Raw genomic sequence first — 15,666 nt, 5'->3', positions numbered from 1 at the left:
ACTAATAACGTTACTAAAATAATCTATCAGGAACTCAGCTATAATTATTGTTAATTACAAATGGAGTAAGCAAGGAATACACTTCTTAAAATCATTAACAGTAGTAGTATATATCGCTAAGTTTAATTTATGCTGTTTTAAGCATATGAAAATTTAAAAAGAAATTGTTTGGTAAATAAAAAAAAACAATAAAATTGTAGTTCTTTGTTCTCGTTGTGTTCGACACTAATCCTACTTCTGTTTCAGTAAATACTCCTGTTTCGGTGCTGTTCGCGACAGTTTCTGTTCTAGAAAGGACTATTGAACACAAAGTGCCTTATTCTTACAGTCACGTGACTGTGAGAATAGGGCGCGATATATGGTGACAAAGACCTGTCGCTTTTATCGATTATTTCAACCGAATTTATTGTTAAGTTGCATTTAAAATAGAACAAGTAATTCAAAAAACCAGCAGCGTTCGCAGTTCAATGTGTACCCCTGAAATGATTAATTGCAAAAAAAATGAAGAAATGAACAATCAATCTTCGTCATCTCCGCAGTCACCGGATTTTATCGAAGATACGGTGGAAAACGTTCTGAAGAATCCGAATCCACGACCGGCTCCCGCAATGCCAATTTCTCCGGATCGCTCGAATCCAGCCAACCCGCTAGAACCGGCCATTCCGAGCAAAGTTCCACGACCGTGTCCAACCACACCGATTTCTCGAGGTTCACGAGCATTTTCCAGTTTCACCTGGCGGCTAAACGGGTTGTAGGAACGACTAGGGACCGCCGCGTTGACGGTCGTTTCCAATTGAACTGTATCAGAGGCCGATTGTTCCGTTTTGAAAATGTGAAAAGGATTTGTGGAAACGTTCTTTTCCGGTTTCTCCTGCTCTTGTGTTGAGGTTCCCGCACGTGAACTATAGATGATTGCGCCGGTTTCGTTTCCCCGGAATGGACTTTTTGAACGAATTTTCTGTATCTTAGGCATTGACACGTGGGTCAGGTCCGATGCTGACACAAAGGACATCCGATCACTCTGGTTATCAAAGAATCTCGAACCCGTTTCGGACAGATCCGAGCAAAGTGTTGTATTTGCGTTCATAGGAAGATGTCGTCCTGCAACCAAATCTATGTTCAAATCCAAACAGCAGCTGTCCGATATAATGTACGATAAGCGAATTATTTTAGACAAACAACAATAGCTCGGATTTCCCAGTTTTTCGTGAAACTCGCAAGCGATTCCACTCGTATATTCGTAAGTATCCTTTTTCAGCAGTATATCTGCCACGGTTTTTGCAGGAAAGGTACAAATATCCAATCCGTAACTTTCTGTAGCCCGCTTCAGTTGAAAGAAAAAATCACCTAGCGGACAAACCAAGAATTTGAACGGAATTTTCGACTCATCTGCAAACTGATTCAAAATATTCTCCACGACAGGAATTTGCGATTCTTCAGCAAAAAATAGTCGATATTTTTTATCCTCGCGATTGATAAAGTCCAATATTTTCCCAAACAGAATCGAATAATCCGTCTCACCCATAGACTCGGGTGGAATCGGCAGTCGATGACTTTCGTCGCTTGTGGTATTCGCCTCATGTGCCAATCCTAGCGGAAGATTACCTGGATTCACAAACTCATGAAGTTTGTCCATAACACCCTGCCCCAAACTGTATGATATAATCGCCATTTCTGCCGGAACATAATCCTGCTTGTTCGTTTTGCAGAAATAATTGAACGCAATCAAATGAACCTTGAAAAAAACCGTTGTTATTAAACATTCCTCTAAATGTTTGATGCAACTAACCTTCATCTTATCCAGAGCATTGTTACAGGTAGCCGTCTGAATCATTTCCGACACCGCTTTCCGGATCGTTTGCTCTTTTTTCTGACGTCCCTGCTTTTCCCTTTCAATCTGCGAGAACGGTATACCTTGGGCGGTATACTTCTCGCCATAGTTAGCCTTGGGACTTAACTTGTAGGATTTTGCACGATCTTTGTAAGCTTCTCGCTCGGCTACAGTCAGTGCATTCCAGTGCGGGCCAGCTTCACGCATAACCTGATCCATTCCTCCCGTGAAACTTTTACCCTTGGATTCCTCACGCTTGCGAAACTCCAACATAAAGAAGAAAAAGGGTCCTTTAACTGCGGGTTTCTTACGTGCAGGCATGTTGCTGTAAAAAGTGAATGTTAAGGACTGACCGTTAGCGAGATGAGCTGTGTAGGATCACGCATTTGATATAGCAGAGAAAAAAATACTGGCCGCAAAAAGCACATTTCCTAACTTTCCGGGAATAATTGTAATTAATTTATTTTATTGCATATAATGTTAGTACAACTTTAAATCAGGTCAAAGTTGATAACACGGTAACTGCGCTACTGTACGTCGCTCTGAAAAGCTAGTGTCTTTGGGCACCAGCAGCTGATCTTTCAGCGAGACATTTCCGCGACTTCCGGAGGATAAAAAACGACAGTTCGCCTTGTTTCTTGGCTTGACATCGATTCAATTTTAGAGTAATTTGTAATTTATTTACTTACGGGAACCTGTTACGTTTAATTTAGGTCAAGTTACGTTTTAATACTAACAGGGGCAGCGTAACAACATTTAAAGCGATTGCGAAAAATATTTCAGTCCTCATTGGGTAACTTACCTGGAAGTTAATTTGGTTGAAAGGAAGGGAATATACCAGGAGGATTTTGGGATTATCTCTAGAAAGTTGCGTTTCAGAAACTACGAATCGAAAAACAACGCACTCCGCGTGGTTCTGCTCTCGTTTTTTTCTCTTGTTTATTCGTTGACTTTTTGTAAAGGTTAGTGGTAGATTTACTAGAATCGAAAGTCGTCGAAAGCACAGTTGACATCAAAGTTCATTCGTACTCGAAGCAAAACGGATACAGGTGTGCACATTTTTTTCTGTGTGTGAGTGCGGTTGTCATTTTTCTTTGATGAAGCCGAAAAAACAAGAGGATATGAAGAAGAAAAGCACAAACAGTTGACGTAGCGGGCCCTTCTGTTGCCATAAGTTTTGTTTCGGTTCGGTCATAGTTAATTTAATCGGTTTTTTAGGTAAAAAGTGTCCATAAGTGTTCTAATCGATAGATCCGAAGTGAAGCTTGGCGTTTTCTCACTTTTCATCGTGCGCCAAAGAATCAGGATGCTCGTTCAGATGTTGATGTCTCGACAAACATATGATTACGGCCTAAAAGCCAACTGTCAAAATTCACTTTGAATGGAAATTCCGGACAAAACGTTACCTGCCGAAAACAGTTCACAACAGTTTATGAAAGAGAAAACTTTTCTCTTTCGGTTGCTATAAAGATCTGTGATTGGCGCGTAACGGTTTGTCCAGAATTTCCATTCAAAGTGTGTTACCACCGCCACATGAACACAACACCAGTGGGCCCACCTCCAGGCCTGCCGAAAAGCGAGAAACGAAGGAAACGTCATGATGTGGCACCGGGCCAGTTCCGTCTGCAAGTGACACTGACGTTTGATGCTAGACAGACGAAAGATTAAAGTGTAGAGAGTAGTCGCACATTTACTTTTCTCTAATTTCTTAAATTACACAATTAAAATTAAAATTAAATACCTAAGTGAATTTCTCTATATACCTTTGAATTTGTAAGTAACAACGAATTTCAATTTGTAAACTTAAATATAATTATGGTCTATAATCTAGGCTTAGGCTAAAAACAGATCGAGATCGATTGTTAGATGAATGAAACCACGTGAAGAACACCATTAAAAGTAAGATTGATTTATTGATTTATTATCCTAATATTCTAAACTAAATTAAATAAAATGTTTCTAGTTTTGAGCTGTATGCTACGGCCTGCTTCAAGAAAGTGGATTTCTTCATTTATCATCTGAACAATTTCTCAAAATTTTAATGCGATGGCGTCCGATAATGCAGGCGAACATAACCCCGAAATCACAGGGTATGACTGTGCGCTCTGCGAGGAGCCAAACCATGCGGACAGCCACATGATTTATTGTGAAAAATGTCACAAGTGGTTCCACTTTAAGTGCGTGAACGTGACCGAGGAAGTTAGAAACATCTCCTGGACCTGCGAAGAATGTCGAGGTTCCAAAAACTCGGTTGACGAAACGCAAACACCTGATCAGGGTAACATCATCGTGGATGTGTCTGATTCGGTGGACAACAGACCGCAAAGCCCAGTTAGTCAGGAAGTCGCCATGAAACATATGGGACAAGCCAAAGTGCAGGAGGACGCTGAATTGCAACACAAGCGAGAGTTGCAACAAATGAAAGCGGATTTCGAACGACAGTGTGAGAGGGAAACGGAAAAAATGATGTTGCAGCTTCACCTGGAAAGACAACTGCTGAAAAAGAAGATGGCGGTTGAAGCAGAGTTGAATAGGAAGCGAGGTGAATTATATAACGAATTTCAATGCAGAAATGCTCCTCAGAAACCGGAGGAAGGTGCCGTAGGCGGCCAGATGCAAACGGATGCAGATTTGGAAGAAATGTGGAGGAGCAACTTCAATTACCCGATCGAGCAAAACAAACCTATTGCCGATATCCGGGGAGCTGTTCCAAAATGTTCCACACCCAAAAAGGTACCGCACCTGGGAAACGTCAACTACAATCGACCCCTGCTCGAAAAGGTTTCGGAGGAAAATGCAATGCTAAGAAAAAATCGATCAAATGCCACAGTAGATAGGCCACCTATGCCGCCGCAACCGATTCCCCAATCAGCAGTTCCACCTAACGACCTGGAACAAATTCCGGAACCCATTCCAGATCCAACTCCGGGTATGTCATGTCCTCCGAGTCCGTACGAATATCTGACTATACTGCAAGAAGAACCAGAGCTGACGAGGGCTCAGATTGCCGCGAGGAAGGGTCCATTCGCTAAGTTGCCGATATTCACAGGGAAGTCGGAAGAGTGGCCGCTGTTCATCAGCAGCTTCAACAACGGAAACAGTGCGTGCAACTGGACCAATCTTGAAAATCTAGGAAGACTTCAGGAAAGTATCAAAGGGCAAGCATTGGAGGCAGTGAGGAGCAGACTTCTGCTGCCAGAATCGGTCCCAAAGGTGATCGAAACTCTCCGGCTGCTTTACGGCAGGCCAGAACAACTACTCCATTCCCTGATACAAAAGGCGAGAAAGGCTGATCCGCCACGTATTGAACGTTTCGCATCGTTCATTAGTTATGGCATGGTTGTGCAACAACTATGTGATCATTTAGTGGCCTCGGGACTAGTGGACCATCTTGTGAACCCTATGCTCATAGCGGAATTGGTGGAAAAGTTACCCCCTAGTACAAAACTCGAATGGGTGAGGTACAAGCGCCAACAAGATGTTGTCAATTTGAGCACGCTTTCGGATTTTCTCTCGGAGATTGTTTCAGAAGCAACTGAAGCCACACTCTACACTGAGCTTCAAATGGAACGACGTCCTATCCAGGAACGGCAGATAAAAAAGCTGAAAGGTAGAGAACACCAGGGTTTTCTGAACACACACCACGTTGAGCAGTCGTCGCTCCAGCTAGTGGGCCAACAAAAAAACCCCAATCAGTACGATAGTCGTAAACCATGCCGTGGGTGCAACCGCACAGACCATCGTATTCGCCTTTGTGAGGATTTTCGAAAGCAAACCTGGAATGAGAGAATGAAGATTGCGGACAAATGGAAACTGTGTCAACTGTGTCTCAACGAGCACGGTCAGATTCGTTGTCGGTTCAAAGGTCACTGCAACGTCGGAGATTGCAAAGAACGGCACCATCCTCTCCTTCATCCGCCAAATTCAACCTTCTTATTGTCAACGAACTGCAATGTACATAATTCGGATCAGCATCCTGTAATTTTCCGCGTGGTTCCGATCAAGCTGCACAACGGAAGGCATGTTCTCGACGTCATCGCCTTTCTGGACGAAGGGTCATCATATTCCCTGATGGAAAGCAGTGTTGCAGAACAAATTAAGCTATGCGGTGTGTGGAAGCCGATACTGGTAAAGTGGACGGCAGGTATGAACCGATTGGAACGGGACTCAAAGTGTGTTGATGTATCGATTTCGGCAAAGGATTGCGAAGAGAAGTTTCTGCTACGAAATGTTCATACGGTTCAACAGTTACAACTTCCGGAGCAGGAGGTGCGATTCGCTGAAATAACGGCCAGATTCAAGCATCTTAGCGGACTGCCAATTACCGAATGCCTGAACGGTCCTCCTAGGATTCTCATCGGGCTTAAACATCTGCATGTGTATGCACCGCTCGAGTCACGCATCGGCAATCCGGGTGAGCCAATTGCAGTTCGGACGAAACTTGGCTGGACAATATACGGTCCTCAGTGTAGCGACGATACGATGGTCGGATTTGCTGGTCATCACATAGTTGGAGAATCAAAGGACCAGGGACTGCAGGAGCTTCTTCGAAAATACTTCACGGTGGAGGAGTCTGGTCTAGCTGTCACGGTGTTACCTGAATCTACCGAGAACATCAGAGCCAGAAAGCTATTAGAGCAAACAACCACCCGTGTCGGCGAGCGCTTCGAAACGGGATTGTTATGGAAAAATGACGACCCTCAACTGCCAGACAATTACGCGATGGCAGTTAAGCGAATGCAGAGTCTGGAGCGAAAGTTGTCAAAGAATCCGGAGCTGCGACAGAACGTGGAGAGTCAAATAAAGGACTACCAAAACAAAGGTTACGCTCACATTGCTACTGAAAAGGAATTGATGACAGCAGAACCCGGTAAGGTGTGGTACCTTCCCCTAAATGTTGTGCTCAACCCCAAAAAGCCGGGAAAGGTTCGGCTAGTATGGGACGCTGCGGCATCCGTTCAAGGCAAGTCTCTCAACTCCGAATTGATAAAGGGTCCCGACCTTCTCTCCAGTTTACCATCGGTACTGTGTCCATTTCGAGAGCGCCCAATCGCTTTTGGCGGCGATATTGCCGAAATGTACCATCAGCTGCAGATCCGTCCGAATGACAGGTCAGCCCAAAGGTTCTTGTTTCGACCAACGCAATCGGGCCCTCCGGTGATATATGTGATGGATGTTGCCACCTTCGGCTCAACCAGCTCGCCATGCTCTGCACAATATATTAAGAACCAAAACGCGCGAGAGTTCACTGACCAGTTTCCTGATGCTGTGGAGGCAATCATCCACAGGCACTATGTTGATGATTACCTGGATTCAACGTTCACGGTCGGTGAGGCCATTAAGCGGGCGAGCGAGGTTACTTTCATTCACTCCAAGGCGGGATTTAAGCTTCGCAATTGGGTGTCGAACAGTACAAAATTTTTGCAGCATTTCGGTGGACAAACAGAAAGCCGAATAATCCACTTCGGTTGCGATAAATCTAACAACACAGAAAGGGTGTTGGGCATGTCATGGAACACAGTTGACGATGTTTTCGTTTTCGCTACCGTTCTTCGGGACGACCTGCAAGCGTTTTTGACGGGGGGAAAGCTGCCGACTAAAAGAACTCTCCTACGCATTGTGATGAGCTTTTTTGATCCACTTGGCTTATGGGCACTGTTCACTGTTTTTGGAAAGATTATCATCCAAGACCTCTGGAGAAATGGGTGCCCGTGGGATGAATTACTGGACGAAAACTCAGCAAGAAAATGGATCAAATGGATCGCACTGCTACCAAAAGTTCAATCCATGGAGATTCCCCGTTGTTACTTTCTGGGTTTGAAACCGTCAGATCATCAGAACCTCGAATTGCACGTTTTTGCCGACGCTAGTGAAGAGGCCTATGGTAGTGTAGCATATTTCCGAATATGGGTAAATGGACACCCAAGAGTTGCCCTGGTGTCGGCGAAGTCCAAGGTTGCCCCACTTCAATACATGTCCATCCCTAGAATGGAACTACTAGCTGCAGTACTCGCTGCAAGATTGTCTGTTGCTGTGAAGGCCAATCACTCAGTGAAGGTAAAACGGCTCGTGATCCACATCGACTCTGCAACGGTACTTTCCTGGATCCGCTCGGACCACAGGAAGTACAAACAGTTCGTGGCCTACCGCATAGGAGAAATTTTAAGCCTCACGAGTCCCATCGAATGGTGCTGGGTTGCATCAAAGAACAACATAGCAGACGTGTTAACGAAGTGGGGTAAAAATGGACCACCCTTAATCACCGACGGCGAGTGGGTGCGAGGCCCGGATATTCTGTACCAATCACCAGAAGAGTGCTGGCAAAAGGAACTGCCCGCACCAGACGTGAAAGAAGAGCTGCGGGCGTACCTTTTGTTTCACGAAATATCATTCGCTCAATGTTTGGTGGACACTACTCGCTTCTCGCGTTGGAAGATCCTGATAAGAACTGTTGCCTGTGTATTCCGGTTTATTTCCAATTGCCACAAGAAGATAAAGAAGCTGCCAATCGAATCGCTTCAAGCTACAGTGATACAAGGAAAATTGCTGAAATCTACGGTGCCGTCAATCAAAACTCCTCTCAAGTGCGAGGAGTATCGTCAGGCAGAGGATTACTTGTGGAAAATAGCGCAGCAAGAAGGATTTGCGGATGAAAGGAAAACGTTACTGAAAAACCGTGAACTTCCGCAAGCTAAGTGGCATGTCATCGAACGATGCAGTCCACTCTACAGATTATCGCCCTTTTTAGATGAATCGGGAGTAATCCGCATGGAGGGGCGATCCGCACATGCTGATTTTCTCCCCTTTGAGCAGCGGTGCCCCATCGTACTTCCGAAGAGTCACGATGTCACTACCAAACTCCTTCTTCACTATCATGAAAAGTTTGGCCACGCAAACCGCGAGACCGTTGTGAACGAGTTGAGGCAACGCTTCTCTATCCCGTACATTCGGGCTGCAGTTTTGAAGGTGATGAAGGATTGTGCTTGGTGTAAAATCCACAAGTGTCATCCAACTGTCCCAAGGATGGCACCTCTACCAATTCAGCGTCTCACTCCTCAGCATCGCCCGTTCAGTTTTGTAGGGGTTGATTATTTCGGTCCAGTCGTCGTCACGGTCGGAAGACGTTCAGAGAAGAGATGGATTTGTCTATTTACGTGTCTGGTAACCAGAGCAATCCATATGGAAATCACCTATAGTATGAGTAGCCAATCATGCGTCATGGCAATTAGACGATTTATTTGCAGAAGAGGTGCACCATTGGAGTACTTCTCGGACAATGGTACGAACTTTCGAGCGGCAAGCAAGGAGCTGGTTCAGAAGGTTCGTTGCATCGAGCTGGATTGTGCCGACGTGTTCACAGACGCCAGGACAAGGTGGAATTTTAATCCGCCTGCAGCGCCGCATATGGGCGGTATATGGGAGCGACTGGTAAGATCAGCTAAGGATGCGCTCAAGGCTCTACACGATGGTGGAAAGTTAACAGACGAAATCCTGCTCACTGTACTAGCCGAAGCTGAAGATATGGTGAACTCCCGGCCGCTCACATATGTACCACAAGAATCGTCTGAAGTCGAAGCCCTGACACCGAACCACTTCTTGCGCGGTCTTCCTGCTGAAGAACGTGAGGAGATAAACGTTCCGACCAGCTCAGCCGAAGCGTTACGCGATAACTATAAGCGGTCGCAGCAATTGTCGGATATATTATGGCAGAGGTGGCTGAAGGAGTATGTACCTATCATCAACCATCGGACAAAATGGCACGCGGAACGAGAAAAGATTCACGAAGGAGAGCTAGTGTATTTGGTCGACGGAAATAATCAGAGAACCTGGATACGTGGTGTTGTAGAGAAGGTCATCCCAGGTGTCGATGGCAGAATACGAAGAGCACTGGTGAGAACGTCGAAGGGCGTGTTTCGACGTGCAGTCGCCAAGCTTGCGGTTATGGAGTTAAGAAGTAAATCTGATCAGATCGCTAGTTCCGGACCAGAGTTACGAGGGGGGGAATTGTTACCACCGCCACATGAACACAACACCAGTGGGCCCACCTCCAGGCCTGCCGAAAAGCGAGAAACGAAGGAAACGTCATGATGTGGCACCGGGCCAGTTCCGTCTGCAAGTGACACTGACGTTTGATGCTAGACAGACGAAAGATTAAAGTGTAGAGAGTAGTCGCACATTTACTTTTCTCTAATTTCTTAAATTACACAATTAAAATTAAAATTAAATACCTAAGTGAATTTCTCTATATACCTTTGAATTTGTAAGTAACAACGAATTTCAATTTGTAAACTTAAATATAATTATGGTCTATAATCTAGGCTTAGGCTAAAAACAGATCGAGATCGATTGTTAGATGAATGAAACCACGTGAAGAACACCATTAAAAGTAAGATTGATTTATTGATTTATTATCCTAATATTCTAAACTAAATTAAATAAAATGTTTCTAGTTTTGAGCTGTATGCTACGGCCTGCTTCAAGAAAGTGGATTTCTTCATTTATCATCTGAACAAAGTGGATTTTGACAGTTGGCTTTTAGGCCGTAATCATACACTGAAAAAAATCCAAACGTTAATTCTATTTGCTTCAAACCGCTTAAAAATCATATGAAGAAGAAATGCTATTGTTATCACGCGCACACATACCTTCTATGTATCAACTGTATAAACTATGTATGCACACACATAAGTTATATGTGCATATTGTTATAGAATGGAGTTTTATGTGCCTAATAGTTATGAAATGTGAATGTAAGATTAATATTTCTTGTAAATATACACATTAGGTTTATGTGCTAGCAAATAGTATCTATATGCCTCCGTTAATTGCAAAAATCTATGTGTAAAATCAATAGGCATAACGTTTACTTTTTTCTGAGTTTGTCGAGATGTTTACTTCAAGGGCCCCGGCCGCCATGCTTAATTTTGCAAGTATAATACTAATACACTCTAAAGTGTCAAATGTTCCCACCTTTCTCTCCATCTTGTACTCGGAGTGCGTATGGAGGGTCCCTATTGCCTCGATTCAAAACTCGTCGAAATGTCAATTGACAACAGGTACATGGTGTAGTTGTAGCGGATATATAGATGTAATTAAGGAAAACAGAATTACAAAAAAAAGAGTGCAACCAAATTAGTGTATTATTATAATAATAAATGAGCTGAACGAAAATTGTAACAAGACTACTGCCATGACTCTTGAAGTTGTCTCTGTCTTTGATGAGTAAAGATAACTGTTCGGTCGAACGATAAGCAACCCTGAGAAGCAAGGTGAGATACCAAATGTGAAAACGGTACTTTTCGTGGTACGACGGTTGTTGGCTCGAATCAAAAATTGTCGAAAGTAAACAAAGTTCATCCCATAGCGTCAAACTTGCTCTCAGGTGGCAAAATGGTTAGAGTTCAACGAGGTGCTGGAGCGTTGCCAGAAAATTTTTATTTCCCAGATTAAATTTTAGGAAACTTTCCAGTATAGCTCAGCCGGACTCGCCGTCGGAAGCAAGCGAACCTGTGATCCACATGTTTGCCCGGCTTACTTAAAGATAGTTGGACAGCACACGTAAAAGCCATGTGTCGTAGCCACGTTAGGTGGTAGAAACAAAATAAAATTAGCAACGCTAGCAAAATCTAAACACAAATGAACACTTCCGATGAACCTATAGTCAATTGGGTCATTAAATGAGAAAAAAACTTTTATTGCATACATCGATAAAGCTGATTTTCGTGATTACAACATTATTTTTTCCAACTCAGGAAACGTGAAAATAAAATTTAAATTTTAAATAAAGAATTATGTTGACAGTGTTGATTTGACACTATCAGAAGCATTTGACATATCGAATTTCTCGACAAATGATGCCCTGTCAGAAAAATGAATACATGTTTTCCCGGTTTCACGCAGGGTTATTTTAATTTGACATAAAGTCCATTCAATGTATATAGTTTTTTTTTCATTTTGGGTGTTGTCTTGATAAGCCAGATGTAAACAACCGAAGTTTTCCTATGTATGGTTGTCTATGTTTACAAAAGATTTGTTTAAAAAAACAAAATCGTTTTTACGTATTACAACGTAATTTTTTTTAAATAATGTTATTTTATGTATATTGGACCTAAAATTTATCGAATGGAACGAAAAACTATATATCCCGGTCAAAAAAAATGCGGACGAACATGGTCAGGCGATTTAAACAGTTTGACGTTTGACTCAACTCGCCTGTGCTAATTGCCCCTAGGAACAAATCCAATTTGCGAATGCGATTTAAAGACAATTTCAATACTTAGACAATTTTTCTGGCGGCTGAAATGGACTTGGTTGTTTTTCTCGTTTTCCCAACATGGCGGTTCATGTTTGGCTTAAGCTTAAAATTGTTTTTTAACAATTGACATGTTCTCGCTTGAATTTTGTTTGTTTCGTATACTTCATGAAGCCAACGAATGTGGGAAATTGTGGAATCGTGTGTAAGTATAGTAGAACAAGATCTCTGACCTAAAATCGTAATGAACGTCAGATTGTGGTAAGTTTTGTGCAAATTTTTGAAGCAGCTAAATAAGTATCCTCACATCAAACTGCACGGGAGACAGCAAATAACAAAACCGAATAGCTTATGCACAATCCTAGAGAGTGCGTTCAGTGTTGTTTTTGTTAGTCACCGCAACAACCAATCTATGGCAGATGTGGTGTGAGCATATTTTTGTGTGACAAAATTATTTTGCTGTGAGTCTATCTAGGGGTAAAATTCGCAATATTTAGCCAATGAATTATATTTTGCCAAAATTTGAAACATGTTTTCATCGCTGTTAGAATTTTGGAGGTGCTATTTCATGAATGACTTGTGCTCAAACGTGCATGACTTTCCTTTAACTATCTGTACAGGTTTCAGGTGATGAGTAATCCATAACTAGATTTTAATCTTCATCATCCCAGACCATAAAAACTTTCTTTTTGTTCCTTTTACCATAAAGAAATTTTTTAAACGAATCGATCTTTTTCAATATTTCGAGAGACAATACAACGACATTAATACCTCGAACTATACACACAATAAATTACGGGAAAGTGCTATCCAAATCTTTCAGCAATTTTTCGCATTACAATTTAATAATCGAATATGGTTTCATCCAACCCAACTCTCCTTTCGATTTTGCTGTCGCAATTGAGAATTCAATTGCATTCTTCCGAAAAAAATAAACGATCGGTCCTATAGCATAAGTTTGCCACAATAGATCAAAACACTGGTCGCAGTGGAATAAGTACCCAACAGAAAAAAGTAGCATGGTGCAATAGAATACTTTTTATTTCGATTATAGAGGTATTAACCTTAAGGTCATTCGCCTCTTCGGGTTAGAAAAATCTCTTATGAAAAATTTCTAACCCTATGTGCGGGGTCGGGACTCGAACCCAGGTGCGCTGCGTACAAGGCAATCGATTTACCAATACGCTACGCCCACCCCCCAATAGAATACTTTATAGTAAAGTTTATAAACTGTTTTTGAATTAATCATTCGCAGATTTTGAGTAGTTTCTATTATATTTCATGAGAAATTGGCCCTGCTTATTCCTTCATGTTATTGGACAAGGGAGAAATACGATGGTGTCCCCATGCAGGGATGCCATTATGCCAGATTTCTATTGTTCCCCATCTTGTAAATATGCCAGATTTCTATTGTCCCCCATCTTGAAATATGTATTTGTATTTGCTTCTAGTAAGCATTCAATGAGTGGATAGACCGAACATGTCCAATGCATAAAATTTACAGCAGAAGAAACGAGAGGCAGATAGAAAAGTATGCTATCGTTGCATAAATAAAATTCTGCGTGTATGCACCGTGCTTGGGCAATAGTGGTTTCTCCAGAATTTCTCCTCAAAGTGAATTTTAACAGTTGGCTTTTGAGTTCGCAACGCTGATGTATTCTATATGGGCAGTTTTATTTTACATTACCGACTAAAACAGATCGATCGCAATGACTGTGATGCAGTTCTATTTTTTTTTTGGATCAGCTCGACTATTCTGTTTTAAATTTTTCTTAATTTAAAACACGAATAGAACAATGTTCAATTTTTTTTCATTAGTATGTGTAACGACTGACAGCAGAAAAAACAATATGTGTCACATAAGTGACAAACAATAACAAAATCAAATAAAAAACATTTAGAACAGGTGGCTAAATCATCGCATTGGGAACACCGTGTGCTAGCTGTATTTTGACAGATCCAAATTATCCGACGGCTTGCCATTTTGAAACAAATTTACATCATAGCATTGCGAACAGCCTAATCATACGCTTATCGAGAAATGAGCACTCCGGGTTAACCTATTGTCAATTGACACTTCGACGAGTTTTGACTCGAGCCAATAATAGAGGCCCCATTTTGTCACTTATCATTTCGAAAAGCTTTGATTCGAACCAATAACAGAACACCATTCGTCATTTTCGATCAAATTGATTTGCTTTGTCGAATGTCAAACTGTGCTGACGCGAAACAATCATCAGCTGTTTCGCCATCGCTGGTGTATTTTCTTCCAACAGATTTCTACACAAACTAACGAAGAAATTTAACTTATCACAGTGATTTTGTGGGACAATTATTTCAGTTGAATGCTTCGTGGCTTACTGTGGCCGATAGTTCACAGAATGCCCTTCTATGCTGTGGCAAAAGGACGAATAGTTGGTGTCTATGAAACCTGGTGAGTAGAGTAGTAAATTTTTCTTTGTTTACAAAACAGGAACTATGGTTGTCCTTGTTTCTAAACCTTAGGCCTGATTGCCAGCGACAAGTAAATGGGTTCACGGGGGCTAAATACAAAAAATTTCCAACTCGTCAGCAAGCGGAAACATTCATTCGTGAGAATGGTGGCAGCGTTTCCGTATCTAGCACAGATAGCAATTCATCTGCCGATTTTCAGCCTGTTGGTCCACCTGCGGAATCCGTGAGGGTTCTGGTAAGATATATTCTATATAAACATTACATATGCGTTAATATTGATTATTTTTCAAGATTGATAACTATGATGAAATCAACGCAGCTTGCTCTCGGATTGAGAGTCTGAAGCGGGAACTAGACGAGCTAAGGGGTTCGGCTTCATCTAGCGGAGTTACGAGTGATTTAGCAGAAGCACCAAAACCTAGCAAGCGTCAGAAGCTCGGAAGTACAGTAAAACCTATTACCAAGTTGCAAAAGTTCGGCAAATATAGCTTCCTCCAGGATGAGGATGGATTTGTCCATGTATATACGGATGGATCATGTGAGGGAAATGGGACTGCTGCGGCTTGCGCAGGACTGGGCGTTTACTTTGGCGAGGGTCATGCCTTGTATGTAGAAAAATTGTCGACAGTAAGTTTGGTTTCTATCTAACTTCTAATTATTTTTAGAAATGTGGCCAAGCCAGTTAGTGGGCGAGCGACTAACAATTGCGGCGAAATACAGGCAGCATCGCTGGCAATTCGACTTGCCAAAGAAAATGGTATCAAGAGACTGATTATCAACACAGATTCCAAATTTCTCATCGATTCCATAACTAAATGGGTGCCAGGCTGGAAGCGAAATGCATGGAAGCTTTCGACTGGTAAACCAGTTAAGAACCAGGTGGACTTCGTGGAACTGGACCGGGAGTTGGCAGGTGATAAAATCGAAATCAGGTGGAATCACGTTGACGCGCATTGTGGTATTTTGGGAAACGAGAGGGCCGATGCGTTGGCACGAGAAGGCTCTGCTATGTTCCGGCGGCAAAAAGCCACCCGTTGATTTTTGCCTGTTTAACATTCTTATTTTATCTAATGTAATATTAAAATTTTTGAGTATTTTTATTAGGATAAATTGTCAAGATAATTAATGT

The 15,666-nt window shown here is 42.3% G+C and overlaps 3 protein-coding genes across 3 annotated transcripts; 2 read left to right on the top strand and 1 right to left on the bottom strand.

Annotated features, from left to right (window-relative positions):
* Positions 1 to 332: 332 nt before the first annotated feature.
* Positions 333 to 2,840, bottom strand: LOC131678645 (protein maelstrom homolog). The gene is made up of 3 exons (XM_058958884.1): positions 2,634 to 2,840; positions 1,790 to 2,156; positions 333 to 1,735 (listed from the first exon to the last, which is right to left on the bottom strand). The coding sequence occupies exons 2-3, from the start codon at positions 2,150 to 2,152 to the stop codon at positions 518 to 520; spliced, it is 1,581 nt and encodes a 526-aa protein (XP_058814867.1). The 5' UTR covers positions 2,153 to 2,156; positions 2,634 to 2,840; the 3' UTR covers positions 333 to 517.
* A 1,037-nt stretch (positions 2,841 to 3,877) lies between these two features.
* LOC131679560 (uncharacterized) lies at positions 3,878 to 9,919 on the top strand. Its single transcript, XM_058960300.1, has one exon. The coding sequence runs from the start codon at positions 3,878 to 3,880 to the stop codon at positions 9,917 to 9,919; it is 6,042 nt and encodes a 2,013-aa protein (XP_058816283.1).
* Positions 9,920 to 14,274: 4,355 nt separating this feature from the next.
* LOC131678644 (ribonuclease H1) lies at positions 14,275 to 15,647 on the top strand. The gene is made up of 4 exons (XM_058958883.1): positions 14,275 to 14,517; positions 14,589 to 14,772; positions 14,829 to 15,142; positions 15,203 to 15,647. The coding sequence occupies exons 1-4, from the start codon at positions 14,429 to 14,431 to the stop codon at positions 15,573 to 15,575; spliced, it is 960 nt and encodes a 319-aa protein (XP_058814866.1). The 5' UTR covers positions 14,275 to 14,428; the 3' UTR covers positions 15,576 to 15,647.
* Positions 15,648 to 15,666: the final 19 nt, after the last annotated feature.

This window comes from Topomyia yanbarensis, chromosome 2 (assembly GCF_030247195.1).
Source record: "Topomyia yanbarensis strain Yona2022 chromosome 2, ASM3024719v1, whole genome shotgun sequence".
NCBI classification, from domain to species: Eukaryota; Metazoa; Arthropoda; class Insecta; order Diptera; family Culicidae; genus Topomyia; species Topomyia yanbarensis.
The sequence above is the reverse complement of the archived record's forward strand: the minus strand, read 5'-3'. Positions and strand labels throughout refer to the sequence as shown.